Source organism: Sciurus vulgaris (genome assembly GCF_902686455.1).
Source record: "Sciurus vulgaris genome assembly, chromosome: 1".
Lineage (NCBI taxonomy): Eukaryota > Metazoa > Chordata > Mammalia > Rodentia > Sciuridae > Sciurus > Sciurus vulgaris.
The window spans coordinates 73,034,409-73,054,050 of NC_136461.1; the positions used below are offsets into that span (position 1 = coordinate 73,034,409).

The window sequence follows — 19,642 nt, forward strand, 5'->3', positions numbered from 1 at the left end:
TGGTCTCATTTTGTTCCAGGGTATTTTGGATTCTTTATCTTTATATAGTTAATTCCCTGAGTAGTGAAGGAGCCCTAAAGTGTTCATATAGCAGGGCTGGATGTTTAAATATGTGAAAGAAGGTTCTGATAAGACTTCATATACATAGCTATAGGGCATGTTTCCTATACAGAAAAAAAAAAAAAAAAAGTGAGTTTGAACTTGAAGTTGATCTTAACTCCATCCATACTGTCTGAATTGCCAGCTAATTGGCCTCCAAGTAGAGAACTATGCTTTTTTCTTTATCTGCTCTGGTAAATTATTAAAGGGCTCTTCTGCCCAGGGGGAGATCATTAACTACCTGGGAGGTTACAGAAAGCATCTGGCAGGGGCACCAAGGTGAATGAGAGCAGCTCTGGTTAGGATTGTGGGTCTGAACTGCCTAAGGTAGCTTCCGCTGGTCAGCCAGAATGAGAGAAATGTCACCACTAGGCAGAAGTGGGGTGGGGCTGGGGCTGATGAACTAGAATAGGGGTAAAGATGAGATGGGGGAAGAGTGCCTCCCTTGCAGAGCCTGCGAACATTTCAATCTCACTAGGCAGTACCAGTGCTACTTCCTTGATTGTGTGTCATATCCACCTGTACTGGTACACATCTCTGCCTCCTTTCTTGGAGGGTGAAACTACTGAGTGACAGCTGTGTTACTAAGGGAGCAGAGGCTGGTGCAAGTCTCACATTGGTCATTGGAGAAATGTTTGGGTGAATGACAGGAGAGCAGAAGTGAGCAGGAGTCATGGGATGAGAGCTCACCTTATCATGTGCTCAACCTCTTCATGATACAGATGAGGTGACAGGTTACACGAGATGGCCAAGGTCACCAACTTCCGCGGTGCCGGAGATGAGACTATAATCCACATCTCCTACATCCAGGTTGAGGTCTTTTTTTCAGCACGGTTGCTGTGTCCAATTTCAATGCCTTAAGAGTATATTAGACACATGGTTGAAAGCACGTTTCTCTAGGGTCAGGAGACTGGAGAATCTGTATCTTGGCCTTGGACCAATAATCCATAAACTAGTTAGTTTTATTTCCTCATCTGCCTTTTCCTTTTTGTTCTTTCTGGAAACTGGTACAGCTATCAGAGTATTCACGGGGCTGTGAATCTGCTCTCCTAGGTTCTCTATCCACAAAATAGGCCCAAGGACAACCATTTACTCCTTCCCTGTTCACAGATCTTGGAAGAACTTCTGAGGTAATGTTCATCTTGTGGGACATGATTCACTATGGGCTGAACTCAACCTGCATAGCAGTCTCTGATTTGCTCTGCCCCCAAACACACACACACACACACACACACACACACACACACACACACACACAGAAAGTACCTTTTTCTTTTTTGACTGATACTTTCCCTTTGTGGATTGCTGTACCTCAGGCCTGCCTTGGGGTTAAATTTGTGGGAAAAGAAATGGACAGATACAAGCCAGGGAGAAAGATTTACCCACGATTATTTTAACTTACTTGAACTTTTTGGCCTACTCCTTCTGAGAGCAATGACTGGGATTAAAGGTCCCTGGATTTGGGGAGGTTACCATGTATGAGAGAGGTAGATAAAATAAATCATTTTAATTCAAGAGGACTCTAGGTGTGGGAAGTGTTGTGGCATGGTTGAGGTCAGAGAAGGGACTAGCAATCCAGGACCAGGCTGTTCCTGGAGCTGTTGCTAACCTTAGTTGGTTTAAAGAGTGTGTAGACATGTCATTTTTTTTCCCTAGGGGCCAAGAATTTGGTGGTAAGAGAGGTGTGCTCAAAGCTCTATGGAGGTAGATCACAGAGCCCCTGCTCCCCTCTGGAGCAGTCAGAGAAGGCCACACAAGGGCAGCTCACAAGAGCCTAGGGAAAGGCATTCCAGGAGGAGGAAACAGCCAGGGTGAAAGCAAGGAGGCACTGTCAGCAGGCCTGGTTATATTCTTCAGCCTCACATGCCCACAGGAATCAGGCACGGGAAGAAGTGCAGTGGGGCAGAGGGCCGCCCTCAGTTCTTCCTTGTGGGGGCCTCCCAAGGACATGCTGCTTTAGGTTCTTATTGTCTGAGGTCACTGAGCCTCCTGAAAGTATTTCAGGAATGTGGAGGCCTGACTCATTCTTCCTTGAGTTCACAGTCTGAAGTTCATAAAACCGCCCTCCCCTTTAGTCATTCTTATTCAAACACTGGCCCACATGCTTTGCAGATGGAGCCAGCAGGAGGAATCTTGGGATAAATTTTTTTGCTCAGGATGTGAAAGTAGATGAGGAAATTGAGATCAAGGAGTGACATTTACTGAGAGCCCTGCCCCTTTAGCAAATGCAAAAAGAAAGGGCGACTTGTTCAGAGAGCAGAGACCACCAGCAGAAAGGCAAACTATGGAAGCTAGGCTCTGTGCCTCAGTTTCCTCATCTGTACACGGAAACAATAACCATACCTACTTCAGAGGATTGTGATGAAGATTGAGTTAACCCTTAGAAAATAAGACTACTGCCTGAAACATAATAGATATTTAACAAATACTAGTTTTTAAATTAATATTATTGCTCTCTGTTGACAAAGAGTGATGTTTTATAAATACTAAGTGGTGGAGGAGAGAGGAAGTCTTACTAGAGTGGGACTGCATGGATCAACCTGAAAGGAGATTACCACTGCTGGGTGTGAGCCATCTGGGTGAGGAGGACTCAGGACATACCACACAGTGGGAGGGCAGCACCAGGCTGGGAAGGGGAGTAACACAAGGGAAGGGGCACATCTAGAAAGAGGTCAAGAATTCAACTGATGTATTTCCTCTGATTGGAAAGTTATCCCAACGTTCAGGGAATAACCAAAGGGGATGTAGGAGAGACACTTGGAATGTGGGCTGGGCATGAAGCAGCCGGTGTCAGATTCCAAAATGGTGGTGTTCACCTTATTTCTTCCCCTTGAGTGTAGGTAATGAAATTATCATTGAGGTAAGTCAAGAACAGATCAGATGCTCTGTTTTTCTTTTTCACTTCAGCTCACTTTAGAGAACTGGAAATGCCAAGAGATTTCCTGACCAAACATACACACACACACACACACACACACTCACACACCCTCTGCATTGTCCTCAGAGCTAGTTTTGAAATCTCATTTAAAAGATGTCATTGGTTGTCTTGATTCAAAGGTCTGAGTCTGAGCAGACTTAACCACTGCTGGGACTTCACGTGGACAAGGAGACTGTTTCTCTGCCTTTCAGAACATTCTGAAAGAGGAACCCTTATTCCTCCCCAAGTGAGACAAGACCTGGGAAGCTGAGGAGAGACTCTGAAAAGTTAAGCAAACACTCCTGGGGAGCTCTGAAGGCATCTTGCAGGCATGGTGCTTATTTCTTCCTTCGATGTTAGCCTGTCTCAGTCCCCATCCTCTGGCTACATCTAGATCCCATTGAAAACACTAAGCACCTGTCTCTGTATGTGTCTAGCACTGCAATGACCAAAAAGGAAATATCTCACATGAATTTGAAAAGTCTTTATAAAATAGTAAAAATAGACTGTGTATGATGGTACACAACTGCAATCCTAGCAATTCAGGAGGCTGAGGCAGGAGGATCAAAAGTTTGAGCTAGCTGCAGCAATCTAGCAAGACACAAAGGAATTTAGCGAGACCCTGTCTCAAAACAAAAAAACAACAACAACAACAAAAAAAAATAGAAAAGTCTGGGGATGTACATCAGTGTTAAATCACTCCTGGGTTCAATTCCTAGTACGTAAATAAATAAATAAAATAGTCCTAGTAAAAAACATGAGTCATTGAAGGGAACTGGAAAAAACTCTTACTAGATTAAAGAAAATGATGCTGAGTTGAGGGAAGGTAATGTTTGCCCTATTTTCAGATATATGAGCAGAAAACATTAACATTATTCTTTCACTTCATGAAAACTGGAGTTGAGACAAGGTGATTTTTGAAAAAAGGAAAGATTACTGGATTCCTTACTGTTAATCATTGAACTTCCTCAATTTTTATCAACTAGTTTTTCATTTCTAACAAGAAATACAAGCTTGTTATAAGTAATTCAGATGGGAAAGAAGGGAAGAGGTGAAAAATAAAAATTTTATCTATTCCAAACCCACTTCCCACACCTTCCCAAGTATCATTCCCTAGCAGAAACCACGATGAACAGTTCCCTTTCCATCTTCCTAGAATTGTCTGTTTATTCCCAAACTTTTTCATGCTACTCTCCTTTTTACCCACCAAGAGGCCTTTCATGCTACTTCTTTTGACAGTACAATCTTCTCATCTTTGCATGGTTGGCCTTTTCCATATTCTTCTACATACTACTCAGAATTGTTGCTTAATCAGAGAGGTCTCCCATGACCTGGCTATTTAAATAGTGTCACCACCATCACATTCTCTTCCCTGACACTCTGTGTTCACCACTCTCCACCCAGCCCTTGGTACAATGCCTGGAACAGAGATGGCATTTGCTGAATATATGACAGATGCCTAAGTGAGGACATTAGGTGATCACACGCACATGTGAGCACAAATGTTCTATCCACAAAATATAAATGGGCTGGTATTATACACAGAATCCTGCAATTTGCTTTGTACTTCATAACATATTATAAAATTAATATAATTGATAATATTAAGAAATTACTATTACTTAAGAAATTACTAATACTTATGCACTTATGTTCTAAGGACTGTTCTAAATATTTTACATGTATTATTTCATTTAATTCTTACAACAACTACATAATACTATCAGACATCTGAGATGAGAAAACAAAGAAAAGGAGACACAAGAAGGTTAAAACACTGGGGTGGGGATATGGCTCTGAGGTCAAGCACTTGCTTAGCATGCTTGAGGTCCTGGTTTTGACCCCCAAAGTAAAAAAAAAAAAAAAAAAAAATAGTGTTAAAATACTTCCTACATCGTGTACAACCAGAGAAATGAAAAGTTATACTCTATTTTTGTACAATGAATCAAAATGCATTCTGCTGTCTTGTATAACTAAATAAAACAAACAAAAACCTAATGTCACACAACTCATAAGACAGAGCCTATATTAAATATGTTTAATATATATTATATAATTATATACACATATAAATTATGAGATAGAATTACATATATAAGATATATAATTTATATTAATGTATGAATATATACATTAAATATATAATATAAAATGTACATCACTGATGTATTATATATAAGTGTATACGTAATTATATATGACATAATTTTATGATATATATAACTTATATTAATCTTAAATTATTGTTTAGCCTTAACTAATAATTAAATTTTACTTTGGTAAAATACACAAAGCATAAAGTTTATCATTTTAACCTTTATTAAGCATACAGTTTGGGGCATTAAGTACATTCACAATGCTGGGCAGCCATCACCACTATCCACCTGCAGTACTTCTTCATCTTTCTAAACAGAAGCTCTGTGCCAGCTAAACAATAACTCCATTTCCCCACTCACCCCAACCCCTGGTAACCACAATCTTACTTTGCATCTTTATTAATTTGATCACTCTGGGTCTCTCAAGGAAGTGGAATCAGATAGTATTTGTCACTTTGTGACTGGTTTCACTTAGCATAATTTTTTTTAGTAACTAACTTCTAATGATGAATTTTATTGAATAAAATATTTGAGCAAATGATGCCAAATCCAAAAGACACAAAAAGACATAGAGTAAAAAGCAAGTTCTCTTCCTACCTCTGTGTCCAGGCACCCTGGGGGCAACCACTCTTGCTAGCATCTTTCCAAAGGTGTTCTATGCACACAGTTATATACCTACATATATTTCTTACACAAGAAATAGCATATTATACACACTGATCTGTTTCCCATTTATCTACATTGGAGACAATGCCTGTCAGTATACATAGAACTGTCTCTCAGTGAATAACTTTCATTGAAAAATATATAATATGCATATCGAAATATCCAATATAATATACTGTAAGTGTACAGTTGGATAAATCCTCACAAAATGAACGCACCTGTGTAACCAATACCCTGATTTAAAAACAAAACAAAACAAAACAAAACAAAAACCCCAACAACAAATATTCCCAGCATTCCCAGTTCCCCAAAAGTCCTTTTCATACTCCTCTTCAGGTACCTCTTGCCCCTTCAACACAATTACTTTCCTGCCTTCTTAACAGACCAGATCAGTTTTGCCTGTTTATGTAGTTTTTATCAAAAGAACCGTGCTGCCTACACTCATGTGTCTGGTACATTTTGCATGTCACTGAATCTCAGTTGACACTTTTAGTCTTTGAATAAGTAAAGGCCCTTGCTGCTGTGGATGAGCCCATCCCTATGGGCTTGAAGGCTCTCATGTTTTATGTCCATTCTCTCAGCCTCGCTCTCACAGTCCTTGAATTTCTTTAAATGCCTTTGCAAATGCCTTAAAGTTTCCACATATAGCCAAAATTTATCCCCAGATGTATTCAATGATGAAGACCAGCAGCTCTGTGTAAAAAGTTTTGTCAGAGTGAGGAGGGAGAAAGGAGCAGCAGCCTTCCTTTCCTATCAGCATCTTTGCAGCCAAGACTCAACAAAGCATGCTTTTTGAGACCTCATCCACTCAGCCAAAAACTTAGGTCTCGAATTCCGCAAACATGAGGAATCATGACAAAGCATTCCCTTTGCAAATGTTAGAGTTAAAACTACTTCCAAACAAAAAGCAAAGCAGCTTTAACTAATATCAGCAAAAGGCCCTAGAAAAGAGATGTGGCTAATGTATTCCATCTGTGTTTGCTTTCTTGGGCCCTAAGGTTCAGGGCAAAATAGTTTGGAAAAGGAGTCAAGACACATGAGTCAGGAACAAGGTACCAACAGGGGGTTGGGAGGCACAGTCCAGCTTGGGTTGTCCATTTATGAATTTGAAATTCTGAACTTTTATGTTAGTCCCTAGCCTCATCCCCATGCCTTGTGTGGCAAAGATAGGAGCATCTATTTCCAGAGATGAACTGTTATGCAGAAGATCCAATCTGTACATTCATGTGGGGGCCAATCATTGCTGCTCCAATTGGCTCAGCAGGCAGCATGCAGGGCTGCATTCTTGTGGTTTGCCCTTCCAGAAAGGCCTTTCCCAAGCACCACATGTGGCCTACACTGGGTCCAGCAGAAGAGGGAAAGGCAAAAGATGTGCCCTGTCTTATCAGAATAATACTATTCTTGCTTTGGTTCATGGAATTCATATTCCCCACATGGTCTTCTCTTGAAGACCTTGTCATATAGACCCCAAAGACCTCTTTTCTATTTACCTGTAACAAATAATTACAATGGCCTCTAGATATCTCTTCAAACTGGTCATGATTTCATTCAGTTATTCTAGCAGGAAAAAAAAAAAATCATCTCCTGGCTTTCATTTAGGATGTGGAAGGAGAGTAAAGGAAGAAAGAATAAGTATAGCAAAAGAACAGTAAAGAGTTTGTGGGGGCAAGTTGAAAGGATACATCAATCCAAGTCAAAGAACTTTCCATATGCAGTTGCTTTATAATGATTCTCTTTGATGAGCAGTAGAGTACTGCATAAGACATTTTACTTGTACTGCTTTTTAGTGACTTTTCAATCTATATCAATTGAAAGGTGTTTTATACCCATTACAGGCAAGAAGAAAGGGTGTACACAGAGACCACATACTTTCACCACAAGTAAGGGTTAGAGAGAGTTTGCCAAAACCAGAGTCAGCTCTTAGTCCAAGTCATTAGGGACTACAGTCTCTGGCCCAGGAACTGTGAGGGATACTCCAATATATCTTCCTACCCCTTTGTACAGCTGTTTGCATGCAATTATATCACATTCCCTCCTAGAAACTTCTCCAAAAAGAGAACAGAGATGAGAAATATCCACAGAGAAGGCTTTCACAGGGGCACATAAGTTCAGCTGGCTGAAATTTGAGGAGCACAAATAAATGAAATATTAGCTCCAGATGATTGAATAGAAAATAAACATCAGGTAACAGAGTAAACACACAGGAGGTATGATCTAGCTACCCTGGGAAAGCTAGATTTCTTGAATTAGTCTTTACATGGGAGGAGCTTCTTCCCGACTCTGGGGTTTGAACCTAAGTCTGAGTCAAAGCTTGTCTGGATTTCTGGAGGAACAGTATAAAATACAAGCACTGAGAATTTCAGAGCTGAGAGGGTCTGAGGATCAGTCTCTTATGAATAGAAGTTCCAAGAGTCAACAGTAGCTGGCAGTAGATAACCTCTTCAGGCTCTGGGATGGCAGAATCCTTCACAGCTAGTCCACAAGGCATTCTAGAGATGGCTCAAGGCTGATCCTTTGTTTTTCAGATGAGGAAACTTAGGTCCAGAAAGGGCAAAAGGATTGCCCTAGGTCAAACAGCTGGTTAATGAGGGCAGAGCTGGGAGCAGAGTCAACGTGAGCTGACTTCCATTCCCACTCCTCCAACAGTGTATAATCCAGTATCAAAAGTTGAGGGTGGGGGTGGAGAGAAAAAAGGAAGAGTTATGAATTTTAAAAGTCACTAGTAATCAGTCATTAGACACACGGTTAATATCATTTACCAGCTAAACCTGCTAATGTCCTAAATGTGAGCAGCACTATCCATTGAATAAATGACATGACCATTAGCCATTTGTGGCAGATGCTTTAAGTTTAGCATTTTAGTAATAATATAAATGTATATCACTTATATATAAAGAGTACTTATGTGGTCTGGGGTTGTAGCTCAGTGGCACAGCATTTGTCTAGCACATGTGAGGCACAGGATTTGATCCTGAGCACCACATAAAAATAAATAAATAAAATAAAGGTGTTACGTCCATTTACAACTAAAAAATTAAAAAAAAAATACATTATGTGTATTTTGTACTTAAGAGATTTCCACAGTATGTTTTCCATTTAAACACACACTTGGAACATTTTGCCAAGGGAAAAAAGATTTCATTTGCAATATGGACAGAATGAGGACACATTTATGTGACTTGTATACAAAATACAAAATTGCTTAGGTCTCCCCACCCCACCTTTTTAGTGTTTATTAATTTTTAAAGGAACACTTGAGTCACAATAAAGGCAATGCAAAAGGAGAAGATAGACAGATGTCCATTCAATCAGCACTACATCTGCCCTCATGATGTGAGGAACAGTTTGTCCACCCATGGAGTCTCCAGGCTGGGGCAAGGAAGAAGTACTGGCCCAGCAAAAGCAAGGGTGAGCTGGTATATTTTAGATGCTTATTTTGGAGGCTCCTTCAAGGGGTTAAAATAAACTAGAACACTAGGGTGAAGGAGAATAGGCTTTTTTTTTCATTGTTTCCTAATGTAGGTTAGAACCTCAGCAATTTAGAATAATGGAAGAGACTTCCTGTTTCTGTTCAAGATAGATGAATGACACACAGTTATAGCCAGTTGGGTCTAGAAGGATCTCACAAGACACCTAGTCCAGCATCTTTATTTTCCAGATCAGCAGAGGCCCAGCTACCTCTGATTCAATTCAGTAACTTGAATGAAGTTAACACAAGCTTTCAAAGTGTGCTTTGCCTACTTCCAGTGTGTGTACAATGGAGGCAGACAGCATTCCAAACAGGTCTCTGAATATTTCCAAAGCCAGTCATACAAAAGTGTGTGCAGAGGATTTCCCTGCCAGAGCTCATTGATATACATGAGTAAACTTGAAAATGAAGACTTAAGAACGTTACAATTATAATAATCATCTAGTCCTGCAAAAGTGTTTATTCAGAGTAGGTAACAGGTGTAAGCACTTTGGAGATGGGTCTTCTTTCCCCCAAAGGTGCTAGGGCCACTACTGGCACTGTGTGGAGTAGGAAAATCAAAGTCAGATATTAAAAGGCAACAGTGCTGCACCTAGCAAATGTCACCAAATTGCAATACAACATGGTCTCCGTGACTTGGCACCCCCATTGTTTAGAGCGGACAACCTTTCAGTTACCTTGGCAGTTGAGAGTCTATACTTTTCTGTGATCATCCAGTTTTTTTTTTTTTTTTTTTTTTTTTTAATATATATATAGGTATTTACTTTATTAAAAACATAATCCAGCAAAAGAAGCAAGATGAACATGAAGTAAAGTGACTTGCCCATCCTGGTCACACAGGGGTCAAGGCAGGATTAGGATTCTTACCGCGTGTCATTCCTACAATAACCTCTATTATTGTCAGAAATGGAAAGTTGGAGAGAAACAGAGACCAGGTCACCAGAGACTAGCTTCTCATTATTTTTGCTCAAACGAGTCTGTGTTTCTAGACTGTCTCCACCCACACCCATAGACCTTTTCATGGCCCATCTGCCATTCCCATACTTTATCACACACGTCAGTCAAAGCTCTAGGGATTTATTATAAACGGAAGTTGGGCCCTCTAGAATCCTTCTTTTCTACCCTCTTCCCTCTCAACATATCCCTCCAGGGGAAGTCAGTAAGCCATCGTGCAAGAGGAACTGGGATGAGTGAAAGCAGGTAATGCTTTCTTCAAAATCCTCTGAAACAACCACCAAATCCTGCTGGCTCCAGTTGAAAATCTGGCGGAAGAGGTAAGAACTTTAGCTCACATCCTCAAGATTCTCCATGTCTACATCCTGGGGGGGGGGGGTTTATCTTCTTTTGTTGTTTGGGCTGTGGTTCACTAGTCCTGGCTGGTTTTGAAGGGACTTCCACTTCCATTGCTGCCTTCTCTTTCTGAGCAAGCCGAATCTGCTGCAGGAGTTTTCTGCGTTTCTTCCCTGACAGAGTAATATTGGCACGTGCACTGGATGCGCGCTTCTTGAGGTGATGCCGCGTGATCAGCCCTTCGTCTATCACAGCCCCGACCACCTGATGCTTCAGTCGCTTCCCCCGGTTCAACACCCGCCGGCGCTTGAACAGCTTCTTCTTCAGCTCCGTTCGGGGCCGGTTGATCTTCCCCCCTGGACCCCCCATGCGTGCCTCCCCTCGCTCCGCCGCGGTTCTCACTCGATCATCCAGTTTGATGACAACTGTCCACATAACCAAGTTTGATCAGCACTGAAGATCTTTAGCATCCCCAAAGTGCTTCAAGCCACCAGGCCCAAACTGCAGCACAATCTTCATGGAGTTTTTTCCTCTGGTCAGGACAGAGCACATTTCTAAGCATTTTTAGACCATTTGATGAAGGAGCCCCAATCCTTGGAGCAAAGCTGGGACTGCTGCCACCACTTACCATTTATTGAGCACTTACTAGCAGAGTACTCAAGACCTATCATCTTGTTTCTATTCTCAACAACAGTGATGCACAGTAGGGGTTGTTTTTTTATGTTTCAGAGCTGAGGAAAGCAAAGGTCACCCACAGCCCAATAACTTTCCCAAGGTCTCACAGGTAATAAGTGGCAGAAGTGGATTTAACCCTTGAATATTCAAGTCTAATACCCCTATTTTCTTGATTAGGGTCCAGGCACACTCAGCTAGGATAACTGGCACCCATGCATTTATGCTTTAAATTTTAAGTTATTGTCAAGAGTCATCTTAATTCCAATCTCTGTTGGGAGGTCTGATTACTGAAACTTCATGTTTGTCATGCATACATGACTTCCTTCAATTTCTCTGCAGATTTCCACCAAATAAAACCATATGCACTACCATAGCAACACTGCAACACAAACATAGTGTAATCTTTGTCCACCAGCTTGAAAGATTTGTTGGTTTTTCTTGTTGTTGTTTGTTTTAAATAAAAAGAAACTGCATCTGTATGCATTTGAATGGAATCCCATGGCAACACATAGACATAAACTTGAGTTCTTTTTCTTTAAGTCTTTTCTTCTCTATTTAAAAGGCAATAGTTGTAGAACGTCGGAAACTGAGTTGCAAAGCTTGTAATTAAGCAGGGCCCCTATGCAGTGACCAACAAGCCGCCAGACCGACGCGGGCCTCCTGCAAGACAATGACCGCTGCCCCAAGTGCTAGCGTGGAGCGCCAGGTTTGGGAGCTTTCGGCACTGGCGCTTGACGCATGCTGATACCCTGGGGACGTGCCCCTGGCCTTGTGGAACCCGAGAGGCTCCCGATGAAGCCAGGTCAGGCCCCGGCGGGAGGCCTGGCACGACAGGTCCTGTAGGACTGCACGTAGCTGCCGGGGGTGGGGGTTGCCCCTCCTGGCCAGGCCGCTCCAGCGCAGGGACTTGGTAACGTCCATCCCTGCCGTCAGTGTGCGATTTTTCTGCGCGTCCCATTTTACCCTCCCCAAAGTCCTATTGCTATCAGCCACCTTTTACAAATGAAAACCTGCCGCTTCAGGAAGTTTAGTAACTTGCCCAAGACCACAGGCTAGGAAGGGCAGATTTGAATCCAGGACTTTTCTTCTGAGTTTTGTTTTATTCTACTCCACTGAGCTGCTCGTTTTTACCAGGGCACTGTGGAACTCATATGCACCCAGGATCACTTATCTTAACCTGTTACTATTCCTTCCCAAGCAGTCTCTGGGTGCAGCTCCAGGGAATGGGTAGGGCTGGGGGAGAGGCATCCACTGCCCCCAATGGTGCAGGAAAGGCAGGCTTGTCTTCCGATTCTCCCTTCTCTCCCCAGCCTCAGGCTTTTTTTTTTTTTTTTTTTTTAAGGCTTCACATGCTTTCACAAACGGAGACAAAATGAAATGAGGAAATTCTCAAGCCACACTAAGCTTTGGGATCCTGTGGTGATTTGCTCCTGACACTACAGCCTAAGAGCCAGCACTCACTAGCTGAAGGTGAGGAGGGATTTCACAGAGTAAATGTCCTTCACCATTTTTCATAGTCCTTTACCCAGTGAAACATATCACCAGAAATGGTCTTTGGCTGCTTCCTCACTGAATTTCTGCTGAGCTCTCCAGTAGCCTCTGGGGTAAAGGGTGGGAGGCTGAAGGACAGCCAACAGGTGATAATAAGAAAACTTACCATTTCTGGAGTCCTTACTAGGTGCTGGATACTCTGAGATGCTCCCAGCCTCCTCACAAACTCAGAAGGCCAATAGCGTTATTGCTCTCACTTAACACAACAGAGATCCAAAGCTTTAAGAGGTCACCCTCCTGTCCAATATTCTACAGTGGCAGAGCTTGGATTCCACTTGGAGCTTCTTACCCAAGAGCCTGTACAGGAATGATTTCCCCATAGAAAGGAGTAGGGGCTGCTCAATGGATAAATACAATTAAGACAATATCAGGAGAGACCAGAGTTCCCAGACTCAGACAGACTCTATTCAGCTTTAGGATAAGGAATGGGAGAAGAATGGAAACACCCCTCCCCCTTCCTTGTTCAAACTCAAAAGAAGGGAATCCAAGGTTCAGTCAGGAAGGCTCTTTGTTTAATCAACTGTTTTTTTTGTTTTCAGAACCAAAGTGGAAATGACCCAGTGAGGAAGGAACATGAGCACAGCCTGCCCTGGTCACACAATTAAAATATATACGCTGGCCAAAGGTACATCACTCCTCCACCCATCCCTTCAGAGAGTGAAGGGCCCTATTTGACCTGGAAGTCTATTAAAGCATTCCACTGGGGAAGTCCCTGCCCTTCTGAAGGGACAATGTGAGAAACCTTGTTCCTTAGGATGCAGCCACACAAAGGGTTTTGTGCAAATACCCACCCATTATTCTATAAATGCAAAGAAGCACTAGGGATGGTATGTGAACAAAAGTTGGACAGAGAATGCATGCCCAGATGGTGTCTTGGCCAGGTTGCAATTTGAATGATCTAATGTTTTCTGGCTCCTTCTTGCTTTGCTTTTCCAACTTGGTTTGAATATTTGCATTACTGTATTATTTTCCCTGTACAACTGCCGTTGTCTGTACACAATTAGGTCATTTTCATATTTGGGTGAGGAGATACTTCAGAAGTGAGATGAGCTACAGCTGGTAGTGGGTTCTGCATTGGGATGTGCATTTAGAGCCTCTTCCTGTTGGTCCCAAAGACTCTACTTGAAAACAGGATCTAAAAGTTTTAATAGAAAGAACCACATACCCCTTTGTCATTGTGGGTAAGCATGTTTTGTTCTAGACACCTCTCTGTCATTGTGGGTAAGCACGTTTTGTTTCTATAAGTTTTGGATATATTCACTGCTCTAATTGTTCCTTGGACCAAATCTAACCCCACATTGGTACGTTTCAGACAAAAGTCAATTTTCTAGTGGTCTGTGCATTTTTTGGTCCATGGAAGTTTTGCTGAAACAGACCCTGGGCAAGGTAGAAGGAAAAGGAAGTTATGGAGAGGAGGAAAAGCAAGCTTCCCCCAGGTATGAGCCAAGAAATACATGAAGCTTCTCAAAGCTACATTCACAAACTACCTGCAGCTCCTCACTGATGTAAAACTTCACCCATACACACCCTTTTCCCAGAGCTCCACAGTTGGAGACTTCTCTGGTTCGTCCTCACCTAGCTGATCTGGATCTCTCAATCATCTAGAAATTGTGGCATTTTAGGCACAGCCAAGGCTAAAGTTTACTTTTGAGCTATCTCTGAAAAGGGTCTGCTTCAGCAAAACTTCCATGGACTAAGAAGCCATACTCCACTGGAAAACTGTGCTTATGTCTGAAGCATAACAATATGAATTGAACAAATGAAAAGAATAGGTTGCATGCCGGGGAAGCCCCTTTTTTTTTTTTTTTTTTTTCCTTTTTTTCCTGCTTGACTTAAAACACTTCATAATCACACATAAGCACATCCTGCTCATTGAATGAATGTGTCATGAAAGGGCAGGATCATCTCTCTGGCTAGGCCTTCTCATTGTTTCCTGCTTGCTTCCTCTTTTGGTAGCTTAGATCTGGAGATCTCTTTCTACTAGGGAACACTGATGATAAAATGGGATGGACAGCATGTGAGAAGAAACCCATGTCCAAGCACTGTGATGGCTGAATGATGAGGTAATTAACACTCAGAGAAATGAACACATGGCCCAAGTCCTCTCAGATGGCTGATGACAGGGTTGGAATTAAAGATATTGTCAGAAACTCCTTCCACCATATCATTTCTAAGTCTCCCCAGAGCCCCACTGTTGGGAGTCTTCTTGGGTTCTTCCTCATCCAGTTGCAACAGTTCTCAGCACTGATCAATTTTACTGATCTATCTCAGCAGAATTCACACTAATCACTTAAGCCAAACACCTGCTTTATCTCCCTCTAAGGATTGATGTACTGACAGACTGAGTTGATACAAGTGAAAGTGCTTTGAGAGTTATACTGCAATACAAACCTAGTACCAAAGCCATTCTCTAAATATTAATTCAATAAATGAATCAGTCAAAAGATCAATCACTAATTATACTAGGTTCTATGGGGGTGAGGTCTGCCTTCATGTGTTGCATGTATTCATCCCTAAGGAATTTATGGGTAAATTGGTGGTGCAAGATTAAAGACAAAAGAAAGCTGGCATTTATTGAGTGCCTACCATGTGGGAGACACTGCTATCTGCTTTTCCTCACAGTATCTCACAACAATCTATGTAACAATCTAGGAGGCAGTCTTTATTTTTTCAATGTATGGATGGTATATCCTCCCCAAATCCCTGTTCAAGCATAATATAAGAGAATAGCTAAAAAACAAAACAAAACAAAAACAAAAGAACAGGTGCAATGGTGCACACATGTGATCTCAGCAACTCGCGAGGCTGAGGCAGGAGGATCACAAGTTTGAGGCCACCTTAGCAACTTGGTAACTACTTAACCCTAAGTAACTTAGTGAGACTCTTGTCTCAATAAAAAAATAAAAAGGGCTGGGGATGTAGCTCAGTGGCAAAGTACTCCTGGATTAATTCCCTCAAACCAAAAAGAGAATAGCTAAAAAAGCAGGGTTCAAACTGCTTGACTTTGTATCCAGATACTGTCAATTACTTTCTAAACGACCCTGTGAAAATTTATTCAAATTTTCTGTGCCTTAATTGTAAAATCAGGATGATAAGAGGAATACCAATTTTGCACTTTGTTAAAAGGCTGGGTGGTCACACATGTGACATACTTAACACAGTGACTATGAAGTACCACAGTGGCTGGTCCATAGTAAGCACTATATGAAAGTACTCAGTACAAATTCCTATCTGCAATGAAGGAAAATAAGGAAACTTGTATGTTTTGGCCTCGTCTCATAAGATGTTAAAATCACAGAACTCTTCACACAGGTTTAGGGAACTTGGAAGCAGCAGCTCTTCTCTGGAAAGATAGCCACTCAGGACTCATAGGAGTCTAATAAAGCACCACAAAATATGAGATCATAATTCCAAGTTACAAACTACGCTAGGAAACAAGCTACCATGAGTGAAAACCAGTAGAAACCACAATGAACAGAATTAGACCTTATACATAACAGTTAAAAAAGAACAAATTAAATCTAAAAGGACCAGGCAAAATTGAGAAGAAACCAAATAGTACTTATATAAAATATAAAACAATTATTATATATTAAGGATATATATATATATATATTAGAAACAGTGAATGAGTAAAAGTAGAGACAGATGAAGAGAGAATTACAGAATTGGAAGATAAAATATGAAGAAATTTTTTTAGAATATAGAAGGAAGGGCTGGTAGGGCAATGAAATGAGAAATAAGATGTTACAGGGGTCAGGAAATAAAAAACAACACAGAATGTAAGAAAGGTAATGTTTATAGAAAAAAGTTGAACTACTTTCAGAATTAAATGCAAGAAAGAGATCTTGTTTAATCTTCAAATATAGAGCACCTGGCATGTGAATGGTACATTGTAGATTCCCTGAAATGTTCCTTGAGTTGGACAGACCTGGGTGCTCTATCATTTGTTTTTTATTTCATATGTTTATTTAATTAAAAAAAAATACGAGAGATCCAGTGATGAACAAAACAGACAAAATCCTTGTCTTCACTGAGCTTGAGTACTGAATAAAGATGACAAATAATAAACAAGTGAACAAATTAATACTGGAGATACTTTTACATTATAAGAAGTTCTGTGAGGGAAATAAAAGGGTTACTTAATACAGATATTGTAATAGGCTTTCAACTAAGAAGTGAATCAATGATAAGAAGCAAAAGCATTCCAAGTAAAGATCTACAAAGTACTAAGGCCCTAGGTCAGAAATTACTTATCATTTTTGAGGAAGAGATGAGGTCTGACAGGTGGGCAAGAGGCATTTTTTTTTTTCTTTTTCTTTTTGAGAGCATTAGAAGTCAGTGGAGGGTTTTAGGAGCAAGAGTGATGTGCTCTGTCACTCTGGCTACTTGTTAGTAATAGAGTGTAGTGGGAGCAACAATAGAATCAGGGAGTCTGGTGATTTCAACTGTTCAGGCAAGACTTAACAGCAGCCTGAACTAGGATGACTAGAGGTAAGTAGATGTTTTCAGATATATTTTGAAAGTAGAAAACAATGTATTTGAAGTAGATATAAACGATGAAGGAAAGAGAAGAAAGGATCAAGGTTGATTTCTAGAGTTCTTTTTTTTTTTTTAAATTGAGCAACTGGGTGAAGAGTGGTACCCTTTTCCAAGATAGAGAAGAGTCAGAAGAGTAATACTTGGGTGGGAGTAGTGTGGGAACATGATACAGGTGCTCTATTTTGGGCATGTTAAGCTTGAGATGCCTTTCAGGCCAAGTAAACAATTCCGTATAAAAATGTGGAGAACCTAAAGAAAATGAGTTCAAAGTCAAAAACTACTCATATTTTGGGGCTTGTGCTTCCTTCAAGATCTACCTATAGTGTAGGCTTGGACAGGTATATGCATAGGATACTGACTATTTCTAGCTAGAGACTGTGTGAAAAGGGTCAGTGTAGTTCCTGAGTTCAAGAGAATCTAGTTTGGTCCCTTGCCCAGTCCAGAAGTGCAACATGGGTTCTTCCAGGTCTATCTAACCTTGATGTTTGTGGAAGACAATGTGCTTCCTGAGGGATGCCAAAAGACTGAGTATAGAAAGTGACTTGGTAACAAACCTAGGCAGCTCTTGAGTGTGAAAGGGTGGAGAAATCATCATGAAATCTGGCTCCCACCCACTCCCACCCACCAGCTGAGAGCATTGTATTCAAGAGATTTCAAGGGAGTAGAGTAAGAATATGACGCATCAGGAGCTATAAAGAAGAAGGAGATCCCAGCATGAGGTAATGACTGAAAAATGCCATAGCCCATTACATAAGCGAAAGTGAAACCTGAGGAACAAATAAACAAAGGGTGTTAAATTGATATAAAAATACAAGAAGCTCTCTCTATGGTTGCTGACATACATCACTGTGGAAACAAAATCATGTCCAAAATGACAATGGTTAAACTTGGAACCACATGACAGGAGCTTTAGGAAGTTCCAAAAGAATTGAGAATTGAAAAAACTAGCAGATCTTTTCAGGCTTATGCTTTTGAGAGAAGGGACAAGTGTCTTTGGAGAGAAGGGACAATAATTCACAGGGGAACAAGAAATTCAAGGTAATCTCTTTCCTTCAAAGAAAGAAACAATTGCCTTTAAAAAGCACTGATAAGTTGTTTGACATCTGATATTAGTCAAAATCAACTCTCTCAGGGCTTGCCTAGCATGTGCAAGACCCTGGGTTTGATCCCTAGCACTCAGGAGAAAAAAAGAAAAAGAAAAACATTCAGCTCTCAAGTCTATTTATATAGAAGGATAGTTTTCATCTACCTATACTTCTATTGACATATCCACTGAGAACCTCTAATCAACTGTCTACTTTGCAGAGGAAACTCAGAACCAAACTGTGGCCCACCCTTAATTTTTTAAGTACATAAAACTTTAGGTAGCATAAAGCTTTGGTTTAACCTCACTGTTGGCTTAATCTTCATTTCTATATCCTTATTTTTCTTTCATTCCCATTGAAAACATATCATATTTGACATACCATGTGTTGTGGAATGAAGTAGAATACAAATAAATAAACTTTCTGCCCAAACAAGGCAGCATGAAAAGCAAGCACCTGGTGGGTGTTATATTTCAATGAACCAAAGAGGTTTTAATTACTGTCTGTTGACACCCACGTCAGAATCATTAAGTTCATTAGACAGAATGGAATCTTGCGTTAGCCTTGACAGGATGGCAAATTACACGTTTATGGACAAAAGGAGGAGGTGTTCAAGGCAGATGGGCAGAGCCAATAAAAACAATCAAATGTGCAATTCCAACTCCTGTGTGGACTGATTTCCATGAAAGCCAAGAAAAGCTTTCAGGAGGAGCTCCTTTGGCCTGCCTTGGTGGGTTACTGCTCACAGACACTCAGTCATATCCTGGGCATGGCTGGTGGCTTCACCTTTGACCCACAGCACAGAGGGGTAGGGGGTTGGGAGAGAGAAAGATCCAAGAAACACTGGGACAAAGGGTATAAATACACTGAATTTTGACAGGAACTCCCATAATATGTGTTCTACATATTATGAAAGTATCTTTTTGTTCACATTCTCACCAACAATGGATATTGTCAGTTTTTTATCTTTGGCAGCAAGTGTAGTACTCAATTTACATTTACCTGGGTTGGTAGTAAGACTGATGCTTATTTTCAGTCTTTTACTATGGATCAAATGAAGGCAGAACTGAAAATGTAGTTTTGATTTCTTTAGATTTGAATAACCAATCCAAACAAGTGATATTTTGAGATACTCATTCCTATGGAAACTCATATTTGAATGTTATACACTTTCAGGTTAGGAAAGTTAGTCATAATTGAACCAAATTATATCTGATGTTTATTCTGGGATTCATATAATAGCTTTGGTGGC

The 19,642-nt window shown here is 40.8% G+C and overlaps 2 protein-coding genes across 3 annotated transcripts in view; both read right to left on the reverse strand.

The window, feature by feature from the left end:
* Positions 1–19,642, reverse strand: part of ZNHIT6 (zinc finger HIT-type containing 6) — a 116,381-nt gene that overhangs the window by 15,211 nt on the left and 81,528 nt on the right. The window lies entirely within an intron of this gene.
* LOC306661234 (uncharacterized protein C11orf98-like) lies at positions 10,309–10,934 on the reverse strand. The gene has a single exon (XM_079140086.1). It carries the CDS (start codon positions 10,904–10,906, stop codon positions 10,544–10,546), a length of 363 nt encoding a protein of 120 aa, XP_078996212.1. The 5' UTR covers positions 10,907–10,934; the 3' UTR covers positions 10,309–10,543.

Bases quoted from the DNA above. Each gene is read 5' to 3' on its own strand.
- LOC306661234 (XM_079140086.1), bottom strand. From the start codon at position 10,906: ATGGGGGGTCCAGGGGGGAAGATCAACCGGCCCCGAACGGAGCTGAAG.